The sequence below is a fragment of the Gigantopelta aegis genome, chromosome 12 (genome assembly GCF_016097555.1).
Source record: "Gigantopelta aegis isolate Gae_Host chromosome 12, Gae_host_genome, whole genome shotgun sequence".
Classification (NCBI taxonomy): domain Eukaryota; kingdom Metazoa; phylum Mollusca; class Gastropoda; order Neomphalida; family Peltospiridae; genus Gigantopelta; species Gigantopelta aegis.
The window spans coordinates 12,500,468-12,523,552 of NC_054710.1; the positions used below are offsets into that span (position 1 = coordinate 12,500,468).

A 23,085-nucleotide genomic window follows, 5' to 3' on the forward strand; every position below is an offset into this window, starting at 1 on the left:
GTTAAAACTCACTCTGGGTGGGAGCCGGTACCGGGCTTCGAACCCTGTACCTACCAGCCGTATATTAGAAGGCTTAACCACGACAGCTCATCTATCTGTACAGGACAGTGGGTCAGTTATTAGTGGTTAGTGTGAGAGAGAAGAGGGTGTAATGGTCTTATACCTACCCACTGACCACTGAGCTCTGGGTGGGAGCCGGTACTGGGCTGCGAACCAAGTACCTACCAGTCTTATGCCCGGTGGTTTAACCACAACACCGCCAAGCCTGGTCCACTCTAACACTGAGCTACATCCTATCACAAACACAAGAGAACAAAAAACTCACAGCTGATTGACACCACAATGGATTCTTTGGTCCCTGTGAAATTTCTGGTGCTTATCATGTACATTCTATATCCCTACATCGGCTGGCTTGATTCTGCCTTGGAAAATTGAAGTTAAGGCTCATCACACCTCGCGCTAGACCTCAAACTTACAAATAAACCACTTCCCTCCAACTAGCCCAAGTTCTCTGAGAGCTAGACAGATATTTGGATGGTTATCAACACTCTCTTAGATCATAGGCAAAAAGTCTCCAGAGACTGAGTGACATTGTCTATTCAATAAGGAAATGTTTTATTTAACGACACACTCAACACATTGTATTTATGGTTATATGGCATCAAACATATGGTTAAGGACTACACAGATATTGAGAGAGGAAACCCTCTGTCGCCACTTCATGGGCTACTCTTTTCGATTAGCAGCAAGGGATCTTTTATATGCACCATCCCACAGACAGGATAGTACATACCACGGCCTTTGTTACACCAGTTGTGGAGCACTGGCTGGAATAAGAAATAACCTAATGGGTCTACTGACCGACCGCGCATCAAGTGAATGCTTTACCACTGGGCTACGTCCCGCCCCATTTATTCATCTGTTTGTAAAAAGCCAAGATCAATTAGCAAATAGTCTTTAGAGACTTAGTCACACATGACATCTGTCAAAAGTTTGTTTTGTTTAACGACACCACTAGAGCACATTGATTTATTAATCATCTGCTATGGGATGTCAAGCATTTGGTGATTTTGACATATAGTTTTAAAGAGGAAACCCACTACATTTTTCCATTAGTAGCAAGAGATCTTTTATATGAACCATCCCATAGACAGGATAGCACATACCACAGGCTTTGATATACCAGTCGTGGTGCACTGGCTTGAACGACGTTGAATTTACCACTAACCTACTTCCGTTGCCCAGACACAAGAGAACAAACAACTCACAGCTAATAACCACAATAATGGGGTTAGACTGTGCTTCCTATGGAATTTCTCATCCATAATCATTTCCATCCATACATACATCTCTGGAGAATTGATCTTACAACCTATAAGACCTGACTTACCACTAAGCTACACAAGAGAACAAACAACTCACAGCTTATAGCCACCATAATGGGGTCGGACTCTGTGCTTTCTATGGAATTTCTCATCCATGATCGTTCCCATCCATACATACATCCCTGGAGAATTGATCTTACAACCTATGACACCTCAGACTTACCACTAAGCTACTTCTCTCCCCCGCACAAGAGAAAAAACTAACTCACAATGATAGCCACCATAATGGGGTCGGACTCTGTGTTCCCTATGAAAATGCTCATCCATAATCATTTCCATCCATACATACATCCCTGGAGGGTTGATCTTACGACCTATGGGACCTCAGACTTACCACTCAGCTACTTCCCTCCCCCAGACACAAGAGAAAAAACAACTCACAGCTCATAGCCACAATAATGGGGTCAGACTCTGTGGTCCCTATGAAACTGCTCATCCATAATCATTCCCATCCATACATACATCCCTGGAGGGTTGATCTTACAACCTAAGACACCTCAGACTTACCACTAAGCTACTTCTCTCCCCCAGACACAAGAGAACAAACAACTCACAATGATAGCCACCATAATGGGGTACGACTTTGTGGTCCTTATCAAACTGCTCATCCATAATCATTTCCATCCATACATACATCCCTGGAGAATTGATCTTACGACCTATGACCCCTCAGACTTACTACTAAGCTACACAAGAGAACAAACAACTCACAGCTTATAGCCACCATAATGGGGTCGGACTCTGTGCCTCCTATGGAGTTGCTGGCCCTTATCGTGTACGAGCCTGCGTCGGATGGCTGAAGGTCGTTGATGACGAGTCGCGTCGAGTTGGCCAGCCCTTCTTCGTATTTTCCATCCGGTGTCGTCAGATTAATCTTCTGGTTGTCTTTGAACCACTCAAAGGTCGTTATCGCAGGGTACGCTTGAATTGAATATTCTATATTCAGGGAGCCTCCCTTGTCCCCTCCGAATGAAGACGATGGTAGTGTAAATTTGGGAGAATCTGGAAAATCAAGGATATGTTGTCGGTAAATAAAAATACCAGATCATGAGGAAATAGTCTATAGAAACCGAGTCATGCATCTGGATGAATGAATAAATTAATGTTTAACGACACCCCAGCACTTCAGCCCGATCAATACAACCGACATTTGTCAGAGGTGGCGATCAGGATGGACGTGATCGGGATGGATGTGCCTGAAACTCTAGTGGAAATATGCACATAAATAGAGTTTTGGTTGGTTGGACCCCAGCATGAGAATTACATCGGCTATTTGGGTATCAAACTATGGTAAATGAGTCATGCATCCGATCAGTTACTGATGATGCTGGTAGGTTGAATTTAGGTGAATTTGAAAAACAAATGAAAGGGATATAGCTAAGACTCAAAACACACTGAAGCCGGGTCTGGGTCTGGGGTCTGGGGTCTGGGGTCTGGGTCTGGATCGTCTGGGTCATCTGGGGTCTGGGTCTGGGGTCTGGGTCTTGGTCTGGGTCTGGGTCTGGGTCTGGGTCTGGGTCTGGGGGTCTGGGTCTGGGTCTGGGTCTGGGGGTCTGGGTCTGGGTCTGGTCTGGGGCCTGGGGCCTGGGGCCTGGGGCTGGGTCTGGGTCTGGGGGTCTGGGTCTGGGGGTGGGTGCGGTATGGGTCTGGGTATGGGTCTGGGGTCTGGGTCATGGGTCTGGGCCTGGGCCTGGGGCCTGGGGTGGGGCTGGGTCTGGGTCAGGCAAGTGTGCAGGGACACCATGGCTGGGACGACTGGGGCTGGGGAGTTGCCTTGTTGTAGATAAATCAGGACCTAATTGTCCAAGCCTGTTTAGACTTACCATGGTAACTACGTATTTACAATCCTTAAAACACATGCATTCCAGACAGGCATTATCAGCCCATATTGTCTCCAACAGCTAAGTAAGAGATATGCCTTGTTGTAGATAAATATATAGCCCACCATCCAATGATTATATCATAGCAAACTAGTCATCTACAGACCTGAGTGACATGCATGCGAGAAAAACAGCTTTCGTAAAAGCCAAGATCATAAGCAAATCTCCAAGACTGAGCCATGTCTATGCAATAAAAACGCTGTTTGTAAAAAGCCAAGATCATAAGCAAATAGTCTCCAGAGACTGAGTGACATGTCTATGCAATAAAAACGCTGTTTGTAAAAAGCCAAGATCATAAGCAAATAGTCTCCAGAGACTGAGTGACATGTCTATGCAATAAAAACGCTGTTTGTAAAATTGTAAAAAGCCAAGATCATAAGCAAATAGTCTTTAGAGACTTAGTTAAAGATGACATTTGTTAAATGCTGGACCCTAAATCAAAGGGATAATGAAAGTCAATGTAGTTTGTAAAAAGTCTACACCAAGAACAAGATATCTTTGGAGACTGAGTCACATATGTTGAATTACATTAACGTTTGTTTTGTTTAATGACACCACTAGATCAGTGATTTAATAATCATCTGCTACTGGATTTTAAACATTAGATAATTCTGACATAATCTTAGAAAAAAAAAACCCAGGTACATTTTCTCATTAGCAGCAAGGGATCTTTTATATGCACTTTCCCAGACAGGACAGCACATACCACAACCTTTAATATACGTGTTGTAGGCCATGGAGAATGGGATCCACTGAAGCAGAGAATGGGTCCTACTGAAAACCACTAATCTAGATCCTGTCTCCCATAACAACGCTGATAAATTAAAAATAGGAGAATCATCTGGTGGGAAAATGAAGTTATTTTTTAAATCAAGTGGGATTTGGTCTTAAAGACACCACTGGAGCACATTTTTTTTAATCTCGGTTATTGGATTTCAAACATGTGGTCATCTTGACATATAAGTCATAGAGAGGAAACCCGCTACATTTTTCCATTAGTAGCAAGGGATCTTTTATATGTACCATCCCACAGACAAGGTAACACATACCACAGCCTTTGATATACCAGTCGTGATACACTGGCTGGAACGAGAAATAGCTTAATGGGCCCCGTAACGGGGATCGATTCTAAACCGACCGCACATCAAGCGAGCGCTGTACCACTGGGCTATGTCCCACCCCTGGCCATAAAGCTGTACAATGCAAAACAATATGGTAACAATCCCAAAATCATGAAGGTGTACAAACAGTCTTCAGATACCAAATCACTGGCATAGGAAGCATGGAGATGGGGGGGGGGGCCACAAGGGGGCCATGTGCCCCCCACTTTTCAGATATTTTGCTTTATATTTGCTTTATAATTAGTGTAAAAATGTGTAAATATAAAAGTGTGCCCCCCCCCCCCCCCCCAACACACACACTTTTTGGCACCTGCCTACGCCACTGCAAATGACATCCACCGTTGTCATGGTAACCTACTGGCAATTCTCTGGTTATTATTTTGATGCCAATTTGAGTTTCTGTAAATTATAAAATTAATACGAGCAAGATATTAAAGGCGCAGAACCTAGTTTAAACTTGTAAAAATGGACTCTCAGTTTAGTTAATCTACAAACCTGTAACACTTGGATAAAGTTACAACAGAGTGATTGAAACAAGAGTCTGTGATGTTAAAACAGGAAAATATCCTTAAAAAAATAGACTAGAACTCAAATAAATAACCGCAACTTCTCAGATGCACGTGCATTTTTTAAAATATGAAAAATGCATTTTGTGATATTAGAAAAACAGGATGACCAAAAACACTTCGGTTCTACGGAAATGGATAATCTAAACAATAAAATATATAAGTAATGTTTGATTTCAGTTATCATAAACGGCTTATAATAGTGAAAAATATGCTTTAAAAATTAGTGTCTGTCCCTTTTAATTGTTTCCGGGTGGGGGTTTTTAACAGGTGTAGCAAAGCTAACTATGGATTGCATGAATGGTGGGTACCCTGGAAAACCCTCAACGGTAGTCTGTAAATTAACAGGAATGACAGATGAAGGTATGAGAATAATGCAACCAAACATGAAAAATGCATTTTGTGATATTAGAAATTGACAGGATGACCAGAAACACTTCTGTTGTATGGAAATGGATAATCTAAACAATAAAATATAAGTAATGTTTGATTTCAGTGATCATAAACGGCTCTAATGGTGAAAAATATGCTGTAGTGTTTAAAAACTAGGGTCTGTCCTTTTAACTAATAGGATATATTTAGAAACATTTATAACTTACATGTATCAAAGATCTGAATTACATGTATGTGGTAGAGAGAAAATACCAGGTTTAAAAACAAAGCTAAAGGTAAAAATTGTATGTATGTTTTTTTACCTTTGTACCTTTAATGTGAAAAATGCAACCGATGTATAGGCACAATTACATGACACATTACATTTCAACCTGTAATACTACCAAAAATGTCAAACTGAAAGACAAAAAAATCAAAGCAAAAGCCAACACTTGTGGTGTGCGTCAGTTACAATGAAAGAATATGTACTATAATTTATGTCAAATGAAAGCAATCATGCAACTAACAAGAACAAACAAGTTGCTTAACTAAAACAAAAAGTGCAGTCTACAAACCAGCTTTACTGTTATACTGTTATTTCCACACCTTGACATTTCAACCAGCCTCGGTTTTTAAGGACAATCTAGGCCTACAATGTGTATAAATAAACCTTAGAGATTGAGGCACTGTACAAATTGTTTTAAGACTGAGGCACTGTACAAATCCTTTTAAGACTGAGGCACTGTACAAATTCTTTTAAGACTGAGGCACTGTACAAATCCTTTTAAGACTGAGGCACTGTACAAATCCTTTTAAGACTGAGGCACTGTACAAATCCTTATAAGACTGAGGCACTGTACAAATCCTTTTAAGACTGAGGCACTGTACAAATCCTTTTAAGACTGAGGCACTGTACAAATCCTTTTAAGACTGAGGCACTGTAAAAATTCTTTTAAGACTTGATAATCATTTTAAGACTGGGGCACCATAAAACTTCTTTTAAATTGTAAATATAAAATCCTTTGGCAACAGAATCGCACTATTAATCACCCTAATTTGTCAGGCTGGTTAGAAGCTGAGAGTTGGGGAAGAAGACTGCAACCCAAATAATAAAACTGGCTTTTTGTTCCTATTCTATATATAAATGACAAAATAAAACTTGAGTGATATCACAGTGTTCCAGTGATCAGTTTATGATTGAAAATCAACCAGTTTAAAGGCGCAGACACACGTTTTAGCCCATGAAAATGGACGCTAAGCTTAGTTAATATACAAAACTGTAATATATCTAGATATGGTTATAAGGCCAGTATTTTTTTATTATTCGGTTTACGAACCCGCCGACGTACATTTTGCTAAAATAAAAAAAATTAAAGTCGTATTTTTCACTTTTATTTTTAATTTTTTTGCCGCCAACTTCCACAAATAGCTCTAAATAAAAAAAAAGTTACCATTCTAGTCTATTGTGGCACATTTCGTAAGGTAACAGTGAAAGAAAAAAAATCACCCCTACTGATACACTCCAAACAGGTTGGGGTTTTTTTTTTTTTCCTTTCACCTACCTTTGTGCACAAAAGTTCTTGTTCGTAAACCTAAAAATTAAAAAATACTGGCCTAACAGAGAGAAGCTGAAGTTTGTGATATATAAGAGGGAAAATACCCTCTGAAATAGAATAGAGCTTGGCTCGATAATTATCATTACTTCTCAAACGTATGTGTGTTTTTAAAATTATGAAAAACGCATTTCAGGGAATAACAAAAACTTGGATGACGAGAACCACTTAAGGTATATAAAAAATTAATATTATAAATAATAAAATGTAATTACTTCAACTTTAATTTATCAAAACATGGCTCTAAATGAGAAAAATATGTCATAGTGTTTAAAAACTAGGATCTGTCACTTTAACTTCATGTAATTGTAACCAGTTATATAATCAAAGGCTGATGGAAAATACTGATGGAAAATACTGATGGAAAATGATTTTCTTACATACATGTTGGTGACAACACCATGCATTATTCAGGATATCACACAGCAATAAATACCGGCCTCGGTGGCGTCGTGGCAGGCCATCGGTCTACAGGCTGGTAGGTACTGGGTTCGGATCCCAGTCGAGGCAATGGATTTTTAATCCAGATACCGACTCCAAACCCTGAGTGAGTGCTCCGCAAGGCTCAATGGGTAGGTGTAAACCACTTGCACCGACCAGTGATCCATAACTGGTTCAACAAAGGCCATGGTTTGTGCTATCCTGCCTGTGGGAAGCGCAAATAAAAGATCCCTTGTTGCTAATCGGAAGAGTAGCCCATGTAGTGGCGACAGTGGGTTTCCTCTCAAAATCTGTGTGGTTCTTAACCATATGTCTGATGCTATATAACCGTAAATAAAATGTGTTGAGTGCGTCGTTAAATAAAACACTTGTTTCTTTCTTTCACACAGCAATAACTCACGTGTTATTGATTTAAAAACATATATGATTGGTTAATGCTTGGAGAGAACCCATTCAATTCAATGAAATAAGCACAATTGAAATTGATTGCTTTTGTGATGTATATGCTGACCTGAAACTGATTCCTCTGTGACTCATAAATCAACTGCAAGTGCCGTAATAAGTTTTAGTTGGAAAAAAACATTTATGTTTGTTTTCAAACTGGTTTTTGATATGTATGTAAGAAATGGACTAATAATACTACATGAACATCCGTTTCTGTTATATACAATTTAACTTGCAACTCGCTGTTTAAAATTGTACGCTAGTAGCTTTCACTTGTTAAATATGTTTCAAAGTTTTAAGACAAACGGTTTCCAATGACGACAGTCTCTATATAACTGATGGTCGATAATGAAAGTTAAACTTAGTTTTTGTTTAACGACACCACTAGAGCACATTGATTTTCTAATCATCTGCTATTGGATGTCAAACATTTGGTAATTTTGACATAGTCTTAGAGATGAAACCTGCAACATTTTTTCCATTAGTAGCAACGGATCTTTTATATGCACCATCCCACAGACAGGATAGCACATACCACAGCCTTTGATATAGCAGTCGTGATGCACTGGCTGGAATGAGAAATAACCCAATGGGCCCACTGATGGGGATCAGTCCCGAACCAACCGCACATCAAGCGAGTGCTTTACCACTGGGCTACATCCCACATTGATCGATAATGAAATCCATTCCAGCTGCCACCATTGACATGACTGGTATGATTACCAACTTCAGCTTATGACATTTCAATTGTATTTGACAAAAAACACAAAATATCTTCCAATATATTTTGCTATAAAGCTGCAGGGGTTGCAATTGAGTGTTGTTAACATTGCAAGAGAAATATTTTGTTTTAAGTTCGGCTCTATGTTATGTTACTCTATAACTACTGCTAGATAAATATATATTTAACTAACATGGCTAACTGGTCAATGGACCACACTTCTATAATAGTACCATCACAAGTGAAACAGCCTCTATAGGGTGCACACTACCAAATCAAATCCCATAGATGACAATAGTAACATATACGGCTAAAACTCCTACCTGCAACGTATCAACCGACATAAACTCCATGGATATAAATACTACCACCCCTTACACTTAAAGTGAATCAGAAAAAATGGGGGTCAAGCTGCTCGTTTCTGAGATAACGGGTAGCGTCTATGACTACCCTAGTTTCGCACAAAATTTGAGTACTTTTTTTTACAGGTACCCCATACATGTTTCAAGCACAAGGCTACTTGACACATTGGTACTAGATGAAATAAAATTGCACATTTATTTTACCCAGACAAAACTATTATTTTTTACAACCAACACACTCACATTTATAACCAATCACAGGACTTGTGGTGTTCACTTCTCTATTAAAAGTTCGGTGCACCTCGAACTTTGACCCAGCCGGAAGTTATTTGGTATTATACTACCTATAGTTTGTTTTAAGTTTTTCTATGTGAGTTACACAAAAACTACTACTAGATACAAACATTCAACAAAAACAGCTGACTAGACAATTGACCACCCTCAAGTATTAGCTTTGTGTTAAGTGTAATACCCTGTATCTTTTCTATTAAGTTTTGCTCAACAGGGTATTTGAACTTTAAAAACTACTTATCTAGATATAAACATTCAACAATATACCCCCTTCGAGTATTACCAGTAGTAACATCAAAAGTGAAATATCCTCTGTACCAGTATTTCGTTTTAAGATTTTCTCTGTATGTTACTCAAGAACTATTACTACATATACATACATTCAACACTGTTGCCTGAACGATGTACCCTCTTCGTGTATTAGTAACATTACAATTAGTGAACTATTCTCTATATTACATTTCAAGTTTTTCTCTGTATGTTACTCTAGAATTACTACTACATACATATATTTAACACTGTTGCCTGGACCATGTACCCACTTCGAATATTAGTAACATCATAATTAGTTAAATATATCCTCTATATTTCATTTTATGTTTTTCTCTGTACATTACTCTAGAACTACTACTACATACATACAGTTAACACTGTTGTCTGGACGATGTACCCTCTTCATGTATTAGTTATGTTACAATTGAAATATCCTCTATATTTCGTTTTAAGTTTTTACCTGTACATTACTCTAGAATTACTACTACATACATACATTTAATAATGTTGCCTGGACAATGTACCCACTTCGAATATTAGTAACATTACAAGTGATATATATCCTCTATATTTTGTTTTGACTATGATGTGTTACTCAATAACTACATGTACTACTAAATACGTACATTCAACGAGTACAATTGACAAGATGATTCACCACATTAAATGTCTCAAGTGTTTGGCCCAACAGGGTATTTGAACTCGAAAATGACTTTTCTAGATATATAATTTAACACTGTTGTCTGGATAATGTACCCCCTTTGAATATTAGTAACATCACAATTAGTGAAATATCCTCTATATTTTGTTTTGACTATGATGTGTTACTCAATAACTACATGCACTACTTAATACATACATGTATATTCAACAAGTACAACTGACAATAAGACAACTCACCACACTCTAGTATTAGCAACATCACAAATGAAATATATCCTCTATATTTTGTTTTGTAAGTTTGGCTCTACGGGGTATTTGAACTCTAAAACTACTTTTCTAGATCTATACATACATTGAACAAGCACCGTGGCCTGGATGACGGACCCCCCTCGAGAATTGGTAACATTGCAAGTGTAGAGTCCTGCGTCTTCCGGCCCAACCGAAAGGAAATTCAAACTCGTCCCAACTGTTTTAACGACGCCATTTAACGTCCACACGAATGTGGGCACAGGCACGCCGTCTGCACGACAGTTAAGTATATAATTGTTTCCTTCTCGAAAAGTCAGCGGGGATGATGGTATTATCATCAAGTTCCTTGGCGCATCTGTTTGATATAAAGAAAAGGAAAAGAAAACAGGAATTAAAGGCATACTGTCACAGATTTAAGGACCTTATTTCTCTTAAAAATGAATAATAAATCAAAATTACATTAATTTTTACAGATCAAATCTAGCTATTGCATCACTTTAACTACACCATGATGGAGTGAAATCCATGTCAACCCTCTCAGCAATGTTAGTTTTTGAATTATTGACCATTGCCATAATTCAATTATTTTTACAAAATATCATTAATAAGTGGAGTATGGTGGTTACGTAGATGGTTGAATAAAGTACATTTAGGGACAAATCAAATATATATATTTTTAAGCAATACTTTGTTAGGCCATGTAATAGGTCAGAGGTCTGTGACAATATGCCTTTAAATCATAGTATGTGATGCCAAATGTTGCATTTCTTATTACAATCTTTCCCTGTGTGACATTTTATGATGCTAATACCACTCACATCAGGAACATGTGCAGGAAATTGTGATGAGTGGCATCTACACTATGGCGAGAAACGTTTTTTGGAGGGTGGGGGGGGGTCGGGTCATGCTAACCCGTAAAATACTTTGAAAAAAAAGAAAACTGTTTGACACCCAACCTTCCTCTCTCTGCACACATTTCTGTATTTTGTTTGTTTGATTTCTTGTATAGTGTACCAAAAACAATAGAATGACGTCATGTAAAAAGCATTCTGGTTTTTGGATAAAGTTGGGAATGATTAGAAAAGTTAAAGTTTGTTTTGTTTAACAACACCACTAGAGCACACTGATTAATTAATCGTCGGCTATTGGATGTCAAACATTTGGTAATTCTGACTCATAGTCATCAGATTAAACCCGCTACATTTTTCCTAATGCAGCAAGGGATATTTTATATGCATTTTCCCACAGACAGGATAGCACATACCACAGCCTTTGATATAGCAGTCGTGCACTGGCTGAAACACTAACTCAACGATCCCAAACTGAACCCATCATCGTAGTGCACTGGCTGGAATGAAAAATAACCCAATGAGCCTACTTTCGGGATCGATCCCAAACTGACCACACATCAAGCGAATGCTTTACCACTGGGGCTTACGTCCCGCATTGGTCGATAATGAAATCCATTGCCAGCTGCAACAATGGCCTTTCACCATTGATATGGTTGGAACAGATAAAAAGATTAAATGGCTCCATCGAGGTGGTTCTACCAACTTTCAATTGCATTCATTTGACAATGGCCTTTCACCACTTGTGGTGCACTGGTTGGAACAAGATAAAAAAAAAAACCACTGAGTTGAATGGATCCATCGAGGTGGTTCTATCCTGTGAAGCAAGCACCTCAAACGAGCACTCAACCCACTGAGCTAATTCCCGCCCCGGAATGTTTAAATTATGAAGGAAGGAATGTTTAATAACACTCCTTCACAAAAAGACCGGCCTCGGTGGTGTCGTGGTTAGGCCATCGGTCTACAGGCTGGTAGGTAACTGGTCATTCTGGTTTTTTAGGGATCCCAGTCGAGGCATGGGGCATTTTTAATCCAGATACCAACTCTAAACCCTTATGGAGTGAGTGCTCCGCAAGGCTCAACTGGGTAGGTATCTCGTAAACCACTTCCGAACCCAGTAGCACCGACCAGTGATCCATAACTGGTTCAACAAAGGCCATGGTTTGTGCTATCCTGCCTGTGGGAAGCGCAAATAAAAGATCCCTTGCTGCTAATCAGAAAGAGTAACCCATGTAGTGGCGACAGCGGGTTTCCTCTCAAAATCTGTGTGGTCCTTAACCATATGTCTGATGCCATATAACCGTAAATAAAATGTGTTGAGTGCATCGTTAAATAAAACATTTCTTTCTTTCTTTCCTTCACAAAAAAGACATCGACTATTGGGTGTCAAACTAAGGCAGATGCATAAATGAAGTGATGAATAGCAACCCAAGAGTTAAAACACAATGCAAAGATCTGTGCCAAAAATAGAAATATCACACCACACGTTGGTAAAATTAACATTTAGAATAAGATTCAGTTTCTCAAAGAAATTTCAACACAAGTTAAAGATAGATGGAACGTTTTAGTGGAGGTATTTTGTAAGATACTTTGCAGCATTTACGTGAAAGCAAAAGTACAAATAACCAGCCTCGGTGCTGTTGTGATTTAGCCATCAGACATAAGGCTGGCAGATACAGGGTTCACAGCCTCGTACCGGCTCCCACCCCAAACGAGTTTTAACAACTCAGTGAGCAGGTGTGTAAGATCACTACACCCTCTTCTCTCTCACTAACCATTAACAACTAACTCGCTGTCCTGGACAGACAGCCCAGATAGTTGAGGTGTGTGTACCCAGAGCGAGTTTTAACAACTCAATGGGTAGGTGTAAGACCACTACACCCTCTTCTCTCTCACTAACCATTAACCACTAACAACTAAACTACTGTCCTGGACAGACAGCCTAGATAGCTGAGGTGTGTGTGTGCCCAGGACAGCATGCTTGAACCTTAATAGGATATAAGCATGAAAATAAATTGAGAATAGAATAGGAATAACACTCTTTACCCACTATTGGGAAAACCAAACTCAAAGTATGCAGTAAAAATAGATTTAAACCACACTGCTCATATACATGTAGCTCATAATTTTATTACAGTTAACCTTTGACCTACTTACAGTTTATTTTGACCTCGACGACACTGCTGAACACAAGGGCTGATTGGCTGTTCTGAGCACTGCAGACGTAATTGCCGCCGTCCGATACCTCTACATTACGGATGACTAGACTCGGACTGGCCACAGTTCCGCCGCTGTACTTCCCGGCCGGGGTCAAGAGGTCAAGGACGTTCAAGTTTTTCCTCCACGACACGCTGGTCACCGGTGGGTTTGCGTCAATGACGCAGGATATCGTCAGCGAGGCGTCACCCTCGTTTGCCGATAACGGACTGGAGCCGACTTGAAAACGAGGAGAATCTGAAATAAGTTAATATTAACATTATTATTAAGAGTATTTGCAAAGTAGAAAACAAATATTAACTCAGTAAAAAGTTACAGTTTGTTTTGCTTAACAACACCACTAAAGCACAAATAAAAGCAGATTTATTAATCAACAGCTATTGGATGTCAAACATTTGGTAATTCTGACATATACTCTTGGAGAGGAATTAAACTTTCATTAGAAAGAGATCTTTTATATGTACCATCTTACAAACAGAATAGCACATACATGTACCACAGCCTTTGATATATCAGTCGTGGTGCACTGACTGGAACGAGAAATAGCCAAATGGATCCACCAACGGGGATTGATCCAAAACCAACTGCACATCAAGCGAGCATTTTACCACTGGGCTACGTCCTGCCCTGTATTATTAAGAGCACTGTGCAGCACTAGCAAAGTAGAAAAAAAATTAACTCAGGAAAATAAAAGTTTGTTTTGTTTAACAACACAACTAGAGCACATTGATGTATTAATCATCGGCTGTTGGATGTCAAACATTTGGTAATTTTGACATATAGTCTTAGAGAGGAATTAAACCCGCTACATTTTTTAATTAGTAACAAGGGATGTTTCATATGTACTATCCCACAGACAAGATAGCACATACCACAACCTTTGAATTTGATATACCAGTCGTGGGGCACTGGCTGGAACAAGAAAGAGCCCAATGGGCTACCTCAGTAAAATCAAAGGAAAGAAAAAGAATGTTTGTGTGTGTGTGTGAGAGAGAGAGAGAGAGAGAGAGAGAGAGGGGGGGGGGGTATATCAAAGGCAAGGGTATGTGCTGTCCTGTCTGTGGAAAAGGCATATAAAAGATCACTTGCTGGTAATGGAAAACTATTGTGGGTTTCCTGTAAGACTGTTTGTCAAAATTATTAAATTTGGTCTAGGAATGATCTCCATCAATGGCCCCATGCATTGGAGTGTTTCTCATTCCAGTCAGTGTTCCACAACTGGTATAACAAACACCATATGTGTCCCCCGTCCTACTCCAGGTATCGTTCCTACAGAGTGTGCTCTAGTGGTGTCACTTTTTTAAAACAACACAAACTTATAACTTTAAATTTAATCTGCATATATATGCCATTTTTCTGAGCCGGTGGTTTTCTATAGTCCGTCCCACAGGGAATATATACATATATATATATATGCCGTTTTTCATACTATGAAATTTACTACAAGTTATTTATTTCTGAGCCGGTGGTTTTCTATAGTCCGTCCCACAGGGAATATATATATATATATATATATATATGCCGTTTTTCATACTATGAAATTTACTACAAGTTATTTATTTCTGAGCCGGTGGTTTTCTATAGTCCGTCCAACAGGGAATATATATATATATATATATATATACTAGGCACAAAAAATAAAGGAACCCCTATATCTGTATATTTTGCATCTGAAAGGACCATGTTACACTTGACCCAGCCAAATCCGAACCCAGGTCCATTGGCCATAAGTGCAGCGTTTCTTACCCTCCATGGTTCAGCAGAATCATGCATTGCACGTGCGTTGTAGGGTATAAATTGGACACGATAACCAGCACTCCTCATTGCAGTAAAAATGCCTCCACGACAATACCTGACAGAGGAACAAAAATGACAAGCAATTGGAATGGTGCAGGCGGGACAGTCCCAGAATCAGGTGGCTCGATTCTTTCGAAAATCAAAAAGCGTGATTTCCCGGCTTGTAACGTTACACCGCCAGACTGGTAACGTTACAATGAGGAGAGGAAGGGGACGATCCAAAAAGACATCCGTCAGACAAGATCGGCTGATACGGATTGTTGCTCTTAGGAACAGGTTCGTCACTGCACCGGAGATTAAGAGGGAGTTCCGTACTGCCACGGGAATACGACTGTCCAACTCTACTGTGAGGAACAGACTTCATGCTGCTGGACTGACGGCAAGACGTCCATTCAAAGGCGTGATCATGACTTTGAATCACCGACGTCAACGTTACCGATGGGCTCAACACCACCAGACACGAGCTTTGCGTCAATGGCGTCATGTCATGTTTTCCGACGAATCCAGGTTTTGTCTGAGGTTCACAGATGGACGTAAACATGTTTGGCAGCGGCGTGGTGAGCGTTATGTCAGAGCAACCATCATGGAACACGATTCTTACGGAGGTGGTAGTGTCATGGTCTGGCATCACCTACGACAGGAGGACTGATCTGATTGTCATTCGTGGTAACATGACAGGGCAGCGATACGTTAACGAGATCTTACGACCTGTAGTTGCTCCTATGGCAAACAGGATTGGACAGAACTTTGTCTTCCAAGATGACAATGCACGTCCACACAGGGCACGTGTTGCTACCGACTTCCTCACACAGCAAGGCATCGCTTCACTTCCCTGGCCAGCCAAATCTCCTGACATGTCCCCTATTGAACATTTGTGGGATGTTTTAGGCCGATCTGTTCGTGCTAGACAGCCTCAACCAGTCAATCTTGATGATATTAGTGTTGCACTTCAGGAGGAATGGCGGCGCATTCCAAGGGCGACAATCCGTCGCTTGATAGCCAGCATGCCGTCTAGATGTCGTGCATGTGTTGCTGCACGTGGTGGACACACAAGATACTGAGAACATTACGTAGTGATTCTTTGTTTGCCTCTCAAATAAAGTTAACTTCTAGTAGTAAATCTGGGGTTCCTTTATTTTTTGTGCCACGTATATATGCCGTTTTTCATACTATGAAATTCACTACAAGTTATTTATTTCTATAGTCCGTCCCACAGGGAATATATATATATATATGCTGTTTTTCATACTATGAAATTTACTACAAGTTATTTATTTCTATAGTCCGTCCCACAGGGAATATATATATATATATGCTGTTTTTCATACTATGAAATTTACTACAAGTTATTTATTTCTATAGTCCGTCCCACAGGGAATATATATATATATGCCATTTTTCATACTATGAAAGTTACTACAAGTTATTTATTTCTGAGCCGGTGGTTTTCTATAGTCCATCCCACAGGGAATATATATATATATATGCCGTTTTTCATACTATGAAATTTACTACAAGTTATTTATTTTTGAGCCGAACGTTTTCTGAATTGCACATAAAAATGGAGTTTTTTTGTGTTTTTTTGTTATTTCAAAAACACTTTTACTTTTCTTCTTATGTCAAACCAAACTGAAATTATTTACAAAAAACATTTTTGTGGGATGTGACTCTCTAACAACCACCCCACCCCCATCTTCAGATACCATTCTTATGGGCCTAGTGATGTCATTAAACAAACTTTAACTTTAATCCACGTGAACGACAATATGTGAGAAAACCACTTACACAGCACATTAACATCAATATTCTTGCTGGCATTCCCTATGGAGTTACTGGCCACACAGGTGAAGACTCCGTTATGGTCAAGCGATGCGGTCACTGTGAGGAGTGGACCGGACGTGAACGTGCCGGACGGGTAATACCACTTGTAGGACGATGACGGGAACGCGTCGGCCCGGCACTGGATGTTGATTGGACGACCTTCCTGGACGGTGAGACTAGACGGTGTTAGTGTCACGGCTCGAGGTGCATCTGAAAAGAAATAACATATTTTAGAATTGGTGGATTCTGAGGCAGACTTTCTGCCAGAAAATAATTTGAAGGTAGACAGAAATGTTTTATTTAACGACGCACTCAAAACATTTTATTTACGGTTATATGGCATCAGACATAATACGGTTAAAGACCACACAGATATTGAGAGAGGAAACCCACTGTTGCCACTTCATGGGCTACTTTTTTCGATTAGCAGCAAGGGATCTTTTATTTGCACTTCCCATAGGCAGGATAGCACAAACAATGGCCTTTGTTGAACCAGTTATGGGATCTTTTATATGCACCATCCCACAGACAGGGTAGTACATACCACGGTCTTTGTTACACCAGTTGTGGAGCACTGGCTGGAACAAGAAATAGCCCAATGGGCCCACTGATGGGGATTGATCACACACCGACCGTGCATCGAGCGAGTGCTGTACCACTTTTTATGTCAGAGGAACAAACTTGACAGCTAGTAGTATACTCACAGTTAACTACAAGAGTCATGTCTTGGCTCCGGCCAGTCCCCTCTGCATTGACCGCCTGACACCTGTAACCACCAGCATCCTCTGGTTCGACGGACGAGATCGTCAGAGTCGAAGGACTTGTTAGCGATCCACCCGTAAAGCGGCCGGTCAAGGTCAAGGTCGTCTCGATAGTGTCTTTAATCCTGATCCACTGTATCTGCGTTATTGCAGGATTTGAGTCGATGGAACACGAGAGTTCCACGTTTTTTCCCTCATCAGTGCTGATGTGTAAAGAGGAAATGACGACTTTTGGACCATCTGTGAACAAAAACCAAAAACAAGGTAAGGAAGGTGTGTAAAGGCACCTCATCACATATTGTTTATAATCAGTGACAGTGAGAGTAATCTGATTCTCGTAAACTTGATTCTCGTAAATATTATTTTCGTAAACTTGATTCTCGTAAATATGATTCTCGTAAACTTGATTCTCGTAAATTTGATTCTCGTAAACTTGATTCTCATAAATTTTATTCCCGTAAACTTGATTCTCATAAACTTGATTCTCGTAAATGGTAGGATTACAGTTAGCAATAAATCAAGTTTGTTGAGAATTGCTTACTTCGACAATTTAACTAATCAAAAAAGTACAAATTTTGTGATCATATACATGTACTAGAGTACAATACGGAGTTACTCCCCTTCTCACCCTGTAGCACTTAATGAATTAATTACATGTATATATAATTAACTGTTAAATTCAGTTTGTGCTTACTCTTTATTGAAAAGTTGGTAATAACATATTTATTTTATGAACAAATGGCATGATATGATAATACATATATGATGTGAGTACTGTTAGAAATTAAGACAAGACATATTTCTGCCCAATAAAGTTTTAAAAATAAATAAATCTGCTACATTTATTCAGGGCTAACTCTGGAAATCGCCAAATAAAATTCGCCAGTTGTTTTCAAAAAATTCGTAACTGGCGAATTTTATTTTGAGTTGGCAAAATAACTTTACTACATTTTGTTATATAATAACTGGTTTTCTACCATTTTTGAAGTTTAATAGATAATTTGGTAAAACTTTGTGTTCACCCAGTGTTATTTATAGCAGGATTTATAATAATTTAGTATTTAAAAAAATCTACACCTTAAAAGTGTTTCATATTTAGCAAAAGATTTTTAGGGCTAGCTCTGGCAATTAGCAAATTTTATTTTAATTTGGCGAATATATTTCATGTAATAAATGTTATTTTATTTAGAAAATAACTGGGTTTTTGCTATTTTTAAAGTTTAAAACGTTGATTTGGCGAAATTTTCTGCCAACCCAAAGGTAGCCCTGATTTTCGAAATTCTAATAAAGAATAATGCACATTTCATCGGTTCAGTCACTGCCAATATATAGAGATAAGTCATTTTACGAACAGTAACACAAATGGCAACAAAACAAGGACAAACAAACAAATACATTGTACATTAGATCAGAAAGAAAGACATGTTTTATTTAACGACGCACTCAACACATTTTATTTATAGTTATATGGCGTCGGACATATGGTTAAGGACCACACATATATTGAGAGAGGAAACCCACTGTCACCACTTCATGGGCTACTCTTTTCGAATAGCAGCAAGGGATCTTTTATATGCACCATCCCACAGACAGGATAACACATACCACGGCCTTTGATATACCAGTCGTGGTGTACTGGCTGAAACGAGAAATAGACCAATGGGCCCACCGATGGAGATCGATCCTAGACCAACCGCGCATCGAGCGAGCGATGTACCACTGGGCTACGTCCCACAACTTAATAATTAGAAGTCAAAAATTAAAATTAAATCTGCATATTTACAATGTAAGGGATAATCCTATTGTGTTTTCCGATTTGCAGACATTTTTGGGTGACACGTTAGTGGACCCAATAAAATGGTAAATTTGTGACTGTAAAACCACCGATATATGTCCGCAAATCGGAAAACACAGTAGGGTTATCCCTATTCTAATTAAACTGTTTGCTGGTTGATTTTAAATAGGAAATTGTTACATTTTTAGTAAGAATAAGCATATAAACGTCACCAGCTGGTGATGTCATTAGGCAGCCCATTAACAGACGATGGGTGGTCGGACAGTTAGTGGCTCGAACATACATGTGTAATTTGACATATTTAATCAGCTCTCATGATTAGACAACGACTATTAAAGAATAATATGTTCATTTCTGACATAAAAACTTCTGTATTTAACAACTTCTGTACGTAATATGAACACTACAGAAATTGTCTTTATGACGTCATTACAAAAACAACCCTGTTCTTTGCTTAACCTATGACGTATTTCTGCCAGAAAATTTGTGACTGGTACAAAAGAAAGAAGTGTTTTATTTAACGACGCACTCAACACATTTTTATTTACGGTTATATGGCATCAAACATATGGTTAAGAACCACACATATTTTGAGGGGAAACCCGCTGTCGCCACTACATGGGCTACTCTTCTGATTAGCAGCAAGGGATCTTTTATTTGCATTTCCCACAGGCAGGATAGCACAAACCATGGCCTTTGTTGAACCAGTTATGGATCACTGGTCGGTGCAAGTGGTTTACACCTACCCATTGAGCCTTGCGGAGCACTCACTCAGGGTTTGGAGTCGGTATCTGGATTAAAAATCCCATGCCTCGACTGGGATCCGAACCCAGTACCTACCAGCCTGTAGACCGATGGCCTGCCACGACGCCACCGAGGCCGGTCTGTGACTGGTACATGTATATCAGTGATTTTACCACCTCAGATTTTTAGTAGCGATCCAATCACATTCATTCTTACAAATGTGTTGAATTAGAATAATATCAGTTTTGGAAAAACATTCATTGTAGTGTTTTACCATACACAGCAAGTCATTTTAAAACAAACAATCAGACATTTCTGGCTATAACTTAAATTAATTTAATTTCAATTTAATGTGTAAAAAAAATAAAAAAAGATTTTCATAAACATGTTCTGCAAATTTTGTGCCATTTTAATCATGTTACAAAAATTCTAAATTTGAACCCTCTTCAACTTGCTCACCATTATCTTCCTAATATTACATTCCTTACCCCCTCCCCAAACCGGGAACAAAAATCATGATGATAAGTCTGAATACATCCTAAAATACACCGCAAGCAAAGCTTAGTTAATTAAGTGTTAAGTGGTATACGCATGTATGAGATTTTAAGCGTTACTTCATTTGTGATTAAATTTTATCAAGATAATGCATGCACATTTAACATACAAAATACCACAGTTCATTCCTCACATTTTATATTAAAGTTTTAAAATTAATAGGTCAAGGTAATTATAATCAAGGTGCATCACGAGGGGTAGGGTTGCTTTGTCTGTTTGAAATATATAATTATATAAGTTATAAAATATTACAAAATGAATCCCTTTCAAAATCTTTTGGTGAAGCCCATGATGACAGATAACAATAATAGTTGTTTAAAAATACAGGGATTGAAATTAACACTGGTCCAACTTCCTTTTGATGATATCAGGGTATTGCATTTCATATTACAGTGAAACTTCTCTCTCAAGACCGGACCCTCTGTAAACCGGAATTCCCTCAAAACCGGACGTTTTAAAGAGTCCCTTTTTAAAAAACAATACAGCACTTAACCTCTCTAAACTGGAACCCTCTTATACTGGACATTTTAACTGGTCCCAAGGGTGTCCGGTTTAGAGGGGTTTCACTGTATAATGCTGATCTGATTGGGCAACTAGTTTCAAATGTCATACATTTTAAGTGATATATATGAATAATTTTTTTGTTCAGTAACAAAACCACTAAAGGTCAAGTGGTAAAGCATCCACATGATGCATGGCTGTTTTGCAGGCTATTTCTTGTTCCAGCCAGTGCGCAATGATTGATATATCAAAGGCCATGGTGTGTGCTATCCTGTCTGTCGGATGGTGCATATAAAAGATCCCTCACTACTAATGAGAAAAATGTAGCGGGTTTCCATTCTAAGACTGTATGTCAAAAGTACTAAATGTTTGACATCCAATAGCCAATGATTAATAAATCAAGTCCTCTAGTGGTGTTGTTAAACAAAACATAGTTTAACTTTAACTAAACCATTAAATGACAATTTTGCCACATCCCACACTGTCTGATGTATCTAGTAGTATTAATACTACTATAATATATTACTAGTCTCAATATGATGGCAAAGTATTTCTTAGAGAATGCTGACGCCCACTTCTGATTATGCACTTTTAACTGCAACCAAACATCCTTCAACCAAAGGGCACTCCTGTCTGTACAACCACATGTCTATATATAGAGCTTTATCCTGTGACAGTAAGAATGGGAAATTTCTCATTCGGCCTGAACAGGATAAAGCAGATATCCGATGTCATTAAATAGTTATTATCTTTATCCTGCTGACCCTAAACATTAAGGGGAAAAGCTATTATTTGCTGTTATTTCAGCCACATTGTATGATGACCTGGAGGTCAAATGAGCTATCTTGTAATGTAGCTATGCGTGTGATGTCACATGAGTGATATCAAAAGTCATATCCTGCTACTATACAAATATGACTTTGCTTTATCCATCATCATAATCTGTCAATAGAAACGGTGGTTGCAGGATAGAAAGAAATTTTTGCTGTGCAGCATTCAAAAACATGCATTTTACTTCTTTCTATTTCAGTAAAGTCATTGGGTGGTTTTGATAGACCATTTACTTGCTTGTTTTTGTTATTTATTTATGTATATATTTATTTCAAAAATGCACTACCATTGAAGAAAAGAATGAACTGTGGTATATGAGGCTGTTTAATAATTGTATAAATTACCTTTCAGATACTTTTTGTTCCATGAGAAATTAATACACATGACACGATTGTCCGACGTAATCTTCTGACTATGACATGTTAAAATGCGACTCGCGATTTGTTTCTTGAAAACCGAAAAACAATCTGGTACTAAATTCATGGTTAGCAAGACAAGCGCCTGTTGCAGTTGGAGAGACAAGGACTGGGATGTGGAGGTGGAGGTGGACAGCGAAAGAAGTTGAAAGATAGGAGGAGTTGCTAGATCAGAAAGAAATGAGATGGATTTCAAAGGAGAGAAAGGAAAGGGGGCACTGGGATCAAAAATAAAAAATAAAAAAAAATAAAAAATTCAAGGTTTGCAAATGACAACTCGATTCAAAACGCAAAGTGGTTCTCGCGCACAACGGACGGCGGCAAAACAATTGCAGTAACTGATTAGACTGGTTTTCACATCTGGTGTTAAATGATCTGACAGGATAGGATACGATGAAAACCAGTCGAGTTGTTTATA

General features: G+C 38.8%; 1 protein-coding gene across 1 annotated transcript in view; it reads right to left on the reverse strand.

The window, feature by feature from the left end:
* LOC121385830 (hemicentin-1-like) overlaps positions 1–23,085 on the reverse strand; it is a 54,492-nt gene that overhangs the window by 21,617 nt on the left and 9,790 nt on the right. Inside the window, exons 4-8 of the mRNA XM_041516619.1 lie at positions 17,769–18,065; positions 17,029–17,274; positions 13,387–13,683; positions 10,485–10,736; positions 2,097–2,387 (exon numbers count right to left, since the gene is read on the reverse strand). Coding sequence (XP_041372553.1) covers positions 2,097–2,387; positions 10,485–10,736; positions 13,387–13,683; positions 17,029–17,274; positions 17,769–18,065 — 1,383 coding nt within the window. The remainder of the gene's footprint in view (positions 1–2,096; positions 2,388–10,484; positions 10,737–13,386; positions 13,684–17,028; positions 17,275–17,768; positions 18,066–23,085) is intronic.